Source organism: Copadichromis virginalis, linkage group LG3 (assembly GCF_057382275.1).
Source record: "Copadichromis virginalis isolate Kocher_CV1m ecotype Utaka linkage group LG3, C_Virginalis_male_GT1.1, whole genome shotgun sequence".
Lineage (NCBI taxonomy): Eukaryota > Metazoa > Chordata > Actinopteri > Cichliformes > Cichlidae > Copadichromis > Copadichromis virginalis.
This window is the reverse complement of record NC_140620.1, coordinates 14,123,758-14,130,407: the sequence shown is the minus strand read 5'-3', so window position 1 is coordinate 14,130,407 and position 6,650 is coordinate 14,123,758. Positions and strand designations below refer to the sequence as shown.

The 6,650-nt window shown below is 44.2% G+C and overlaps 1 protein-coding gene across 1 annotated transcript; it reads right to left on the bottom strand.

The window, feature by feature from the left end:
- Window positions 1–3,632: 3,632 nt before the first annotated feature.
- Window positions 3,633–6,509, bottom strand: LOC146712948 (uncharacterized). Its single transcript, XM_085437196.1, has 2 exons — window positions 6,496–6,509; window positions 3,633–5,375 (listed from the first exon to the last, which is right to left on the bottom strand). Exons 1-2 carry the CDS (start codon window positions 6,507–6,509, stop codon window positions 3,665–3,667), a joined length of 1,725 nt encoding a protein of 574 aa, XP_085293322.1. The 3' UTR covers window positions 3,633–3,664.
- Window positions 6,510–6,650: the final 141 nt, after the last annotated feature.

The window sequence follows — 6,650 nt, the reverse complement described above, 5'->3', positions numbered from 1 at the left end:
TCAAATAAACCATTCCTCACCAGATGATCTGTTAGCTGTTTGACAACTACTCTTTCAAGGATTTTTGATATGAAAGGAAGGTTGGAGATTGACCTATAATTAGCTAAGATTGCTGGGTCTAGAGATGGCTTTTTGAGTAAAGGTTTAACTACAGCCAGCTTGAAGGCCTGTGGTACATAGCCGATTATTAGAGATAGGTTGATCATATTTAAGATCGAAGAATTAATTAATGGCAGGACTTCTTTGAGCAGTTTTGTAGGAATGGGGTCTAAAAGACACGTTGATGGTTTGGAGGAAGTAATTATTGAAGTTAACTCAGAAAGATCAATTGGAGAAAGAGTCAAACTTAACATCAATGGTACTAAGAGTAACTGTAGATAATATTACATCTGTGGGATGATTATTGGTAATTTTTTCTCTAATGAAAAAAATTTTATTTGTGAAGAAGTTCATGAAGTCATTACTAGTTAACGTTAAAGGGATGGTTGGCTCAAAAGAGCTCTGACTTTTTGTCAGCCTGGCTACAGTGCTGAAGAGAAACCTGGGGTTGTTCTTATTTTCTTCAATCAGTGATGAATAGTAAGATGTTCTGGCTCTGCGGACAGCTTTCTTATAAAGCAGCAAACTATTTCTCCAGGCTAAATGATGATCCTCTAGATTTGTGACACGCCATTTCCTCTCCAGATTACGAGTCATCTGCTTTAGGGTACGTGTTTGAGAATTATACCACGGAGTCAGGTACTTCTGATTTGAGGCCTTAGTTTTCACAGGAGCTACAGTATCCAGAGTCGTACGTAGTGAGGAGGTGAAATTATTAACAAGATAATCGACCTCTGTTGGGCTAGCGTTCAGATAGCTGCTCTGCTCTGTGTTGGTACAGGGCATTGGAGATGATAACAGTGGGTGGATTATATTCTTAAACTTAGTTACAGTGCTTTCAGAAAGACATCTACTTTGATAAAGTCTACTCTCCTCTGCTGTGTAATCAATTATTGTAAATGTAAATGTTATCAGGAAATGATCAGACAGGAGAGGGTTTTCAGGAAACACTGTTAAATGTTCAGGTTCGATGCCATATGTTAAAACAAGATCTAGAGTGTGATTAAAGTGGTGGGTGGGTTCTTTTACATTTTGAGAGAAACCAATTGAGTCTAATAACAGACTAAATGCCATGTTGAGGCTGTCATTTTTAGCATCTACATGGATGTTAAAATCACCCACAATAATTATTTTATCTGAGCTCAGAACTAAACCAGATATAAAGTCTGAGAAATCAGACAGAAACTCTGTGTAAGGCCCAGGTGGACGATAGATGATAACAAGTAAGACTGGTTTCTGAGTTTCACAGCTGGGGTGGACAATGTTAAGCATCAGGCTTTCGAATGAATTAAAAGTCTGTCTTGGTCTTTCATTAATTAATAGGCTGGTGTGAAAAATTGCTGCCACACCGCCCCCTCGGCCTGTGCTTCGAGATTTCTGGTAGTTAGAATGACTCGGGGGTGTTGATTCATTTAAACTAACATAATCATCCTGCTGCAACCAGGTTTCTGTAAGGCAGAGTAAATCAATTTGTTGATCAATTATTAAGTCATGTACTAACGCGCCCGGGACCACACCTCCGCCACAGTCATCTACTAACAGAGACTTGGAGGAGAGAGACCTAATATTTAATAATCCACATTTCACTGTTTTACTCTTTGGTTCAGATGTGGATACTGTATTGTTCTTTCTTTGTAATTGTTTATGTTTAAGTTGTTTGTTGCTGGTTTTTAGTTTGTTTTTTGTCTTTTTGGAAGCTGACACAGTCTCTATGGAGATGGGTTTTTGGGTGGGTAGCAGGAGGAGAGAAGCTGCAGAGAGGCGTGTAAGACTGCAACTCTGCTTCCTGGTCCCAACTCTGGGTAGTCATATTTTGGGGGTTTAATAAATTTGTCCATATTTCTAGAAATGAGAGCTGCTCCATCTAAAGTGGGACGGATGCCATCTCTCCTAACAAGACCAGGTTTCCTCCAGAAGGTTTGCCAATTATCTATGAAGCCCACATCGTTTCTGGGACAACACTCAGACAGCCAGCAATTTAAGGATAACGTGCGGCTAAACATGTCACTCCTGGTCTGATTGGGGAGGGGACCAGAGAAAACTACAGAGTCCGACATTGTTTTGGCAAAGTTGCACACCGATTCAATATTGATTGAATCAATATTGAAGGCACATGACATGCCTGCAGTGAGGAGTTGAAAATGCCAGAAAACACTGGGGCCAGCTCGTTTACACAGTGTCTGAGGGTGGCAGGAGACACACCGTCTGGGCCGGGAGCTTTTCGAGCATTCAGACTCTTAAACTGCTTCCTCACATCTGCTTCATGAATATGAAGAGTTTGGTGGGAGGAGGTGGTGTGAAATCCTCCTTTGTGTGGGGTGAGGAGGAGGGTGTTGCAGGTGAAGTGTTTGATGGTCGTGATGGGGGAGAGGTGGGGGAATGTCTCCAAAGTGTCTCTATTGTTGGGGCCGTTGGAGGCGTGAAAGCTGCCTGATGGCTCGTCAAAACGGCAGTAAAAGTCATTAAGGGTGTTGGCAAATAGGTTAAGAACGATAGAATAAAACAAAACAGTAAAAAAATAAAACACATAATACATCAAAATTAAAACAGCATAGAATAAATAAAAAAAACACAGAAGAGGTCGGTCTTATCTCAAAAGGCATGTTGTTCCACAGTTTTGGAGCTGCTACAGAAAAAGCGTTTACGCTCAGTCCTGGGTACATTCAGGAACAGCTGATCAGCTGACTTGAGAAAGGCGGGTATATACGGCTGTAGCAGCTCAGAGAAATAAGATTGGACTAGGCCATGGAGGGCTTTAAAAGCAAATAAAATAATTTAAAAGGAATCCTAAAAAGAAATGGGCAGCAGGTGAAGTGAAGCTAAAATAGGGGAAATGTGCTCAAACTTTCAAGCTGCAGGATATTGGACGCTCTGTAGATGTTTGAAGCACTGACCCCTATATAAAGTGCATTACAGTAATCCAACCGAGTGCTAACAAAGGCATTGATTACTGTGTCAACGTGCCTTTGTGAAAGAATTGGCTTTATTTTAGCTCGCTGACTGAGCTGAAAGAAGCTTTTACCACTGCTTTGATCTAATTGTCAAGTTTCAGATCACAGTCCACTTTGACCAGCAGGTTTGTGACAGTTGGCTTAACATACTGGGCCAAGGTATAGGGCTTTGGAGCGTGATGTCACGGGTGTGGGCGTGGAAAGGATTTTGGCCCGATCCGCCATTTTGGGGGTCTAGCGCAAGTGAAAAGGGAGCGAAGGCACACACAACAGCCATGGTTCGTAAATATGATAAGGAGATTCTGCAGGTCATTGATCAAAGTATAAAACTAAAATAAAATGTATTAGTGACACAGGATACAAACATGGAAGCAAGATGTGTAATTAGGATTATTTATAATAAATATGTATAAATTAGTGCAATTTCTTTAATCATAAAGAATAACTAAATCCTTCAGGACAATGTCACATCAATGCACTGAACTCACTATACTATAAAGACACATCTCCTGGATGCACTGGTACGCATCTTCAGTGATGTATCCTAGGGTCATCAGGTGTTTTGGGTCTCACAACATCATACACCCTCGCCCAGGCGACCCAGCCGGGGGTGATCAGGCCCCAACTTGCGTACCAGTAGCTACCCACGGATCAGCCCTCTTAATCCACAGCCACCTTGTGGCTTTCTCTGCCGCTTCACTCACAGCCTGGATGGCCCTCTTCTTGGCTGCCCCAGCCACGCCCAGCCGGCCTAGGACTTTGCAGAGTGATCGTCCTGCAAAGCCCCTACAACCCACTTCTATGGGCTCATAGAAAGTCTTCCAGCCCCTTTCCCTGCACTCTTGCACTAGTTCCTGGTATTTTCCTCGTTTCCTTTCATTAGCCTCCTCAATCCGCTCTTCCCAGGGCACTGTGAGTTCCAGCATGATCAGCTGTTTTGAGGCCTCAGAAATAATTATCAAGTCTGACCGGAGTGATGTTTTTGCAATGTTCTGAGGGAACTTTAGTTGTTTACCCAGGTCAGCCTGTAGCTGCCAATCAGAGGCTGTGTTGAGAAGGCCAGTTGTCAAATGTGGGCGCACCTGGGGTTTCTCTCCAGCCTTAATAAAAGAGATTGCCTTCCTCGGAGCATGATGATGCTTGCTGGTGCTGATTGCTGAGGCAATCTTTTCAGCAACTACTCTGAGCACCTGGTCGTGCCGCCAACGATACCGACCATCGGCCAGGGCCCTTGGGCAGCTGCTAAGGAGGTGTTCTAGGGTCCCTCTTCCAGAGCACAGGGGACAGGCAGGTGTCTCGGTCTTTCCCCACAGATGGAGGTTTGCTGGGCTTGGCAGAGTGTCGTATACTGCCTGCACTAGGAATCGGATCCGGTGGAAGTCTGCCTGCATGATGTTTGCCCAGGTGACCTTGCGCTGCAAGGTGCTCTCCCACCTTGTCCATGCTCCCTGCCGCTTAAGGCCTACAGCTCTGCTTACTCGCTCCTCCTCCACACCTGCTCGGACCTCTTCCTGGAGTAGCTGGTGTCTCTCCTTTCCCTGTGCCCTGCTGACCTGGGCCTTTGGGACGTACCCCAAGCCTGCTCCCCCTGTTGCTAAGACCCCCATTAGTGTTTTCTGCCTTAGGCGTGACTCCGCCACCTCAACTGCCTTCTCAGCCTTCCACTTTCTTCCTGTCCTTACCTCAATGCCTGCTGATGCCACCTTGCAGTCGTTAGAATCTCTGTACTGTAGGGCTTCTCGTGTGCGAGCCACCTTGAACTCTTCTGTGAGACCACTGAAGGGTAACTGCACGCTGTTGCTTGTCCCATACAAGGCAGCGCTGGTGAGACTGCGGGGAAGTCCCAGCCACTTACGAAGAAAGCCACTGATCTTTCTTTCAAGGGATTCCACAGTAGTTATTGGAACTGTATAGACAAGCAAGGGCCACAGGATTCGGGGCAGGATGGAATGCTGGTAGATCCAGGCTTTAAATCTTCCAGGCAAGCCGGACTTATCCACCTTAAGCCACGCTCCCAGCTCCTCATTTGCCTTCTGGATAGCAGTAGAGTCTTTCAGGCTGGAGTCAAAGAGTTTCCCCAAGCTCTTAACTGGTTGTTCCGTTATGGATGGAATAATGGTTCCTGAAATTGAGAACCGGAACTTGTCCGTCACCTTGCCCTTCTTCAGTACCATCGATCTTGACTTGGAAGGTTTAAAACTCATCCTTGCCCATGAGATGAGTCTCTCAAGACCTTGCAAGATCCACCTACACCCGGGAACTGATGATGTTGTAATGGTGAGGTCATCCATATAGGCTCTGATAGGGGGCTGACGAACACCTGACCTTGACCATAAAGAATAACTAAATCCTTCAGGACAATGTCACATCAATGCACTGAACTCACCATGTTATCCACCTAACAGCCTCCACATGTTCTCACTGTAATTTCCCCTCATGAATGAATTTATGCTGCACTAATCTGAATGTTTGCAGGGATATATATATATATATATATATATATATATATATATATATATATTGAATATTACTTAAACTCTCTTAAATTAACTTCCAATAAAAGAGGTTTATCATTGATTGAAATTCATTCAGAAATGTTTAACGAATGAGCTGTCACAACTTTCAAGTACAAAGTTGTTATGAAGTCTGTCACATCCCCCCACCTTTTTTTCTTTTTTCTTTTTTTATCCTTTATTTATTTATCCTTCTTATTTCATTGTACTGTATATTGTTACTCTTATTTGCCTTGTATGTCTACTGTACAAACTGAACTGGAATGTCTGACTCTTCGCTTTATGATTTCCATAACGTTTCGAAAAAAAACAAAAACCTCTTCGGCCGCTCCCTTCTGCCGTATTTTGCGGCAAAATTCTCCACACCCACTGCCGCGCTATGAATTGTGGGATATATGGGACCACGAAACGTACAACAGACCACGCATGATATTTGGGGAAATCAACGGTGCATTTGTAGTATGCATTTGAAGTACACTTCGAATTGGGACAGCCGTGGTCGCATGGCGGTGACGTAACCGCACTTAAAATGCGTACTTCAAGCGTGCAGCCCCTGAATTGGGACACAGCCCCTGAATTGGGACACAGCCTGTTGAAATAAGAAGAGAAAATGCTCTCAATTATGGAGACAGTCAAATAGTCTATTTATGTTTGATGTGTGCTTTGCATTTGTGTGGCTGTTAATAAAGTTAGCGTGCTCTAGGGGGCGTATGCGTTCATCAAAATGGCCGATGGCTGATGTGTATTTTTTCCTCCCTAGAATATCGTCGGCGAAGTTTGCCATGTGCGTTAGATTTCACTGCGCATTTTCATACCTCTGCCAACAGGTTATGGGCCCAGGAAGCTAAGAAGTTTTCCTAAAGCGTCCATCTGTTTTTTGCCACCGAGAGAAACGCCGCGACGTACTGTGCACTCGGTGAGGATTAGCATACCATGCTAGCGCCATGAGCCGACGAGCCGCTGAGTCAAATAGCCGTTGGGCTCAGCTAGTTTTTGATGGAGACGAAAAGAATTACGAACTATGGGAGACGAAATTTTTGGGCCACCTTCGTTTGCAGGGTTTAAGAGACATTATTTTGAGGCAGCC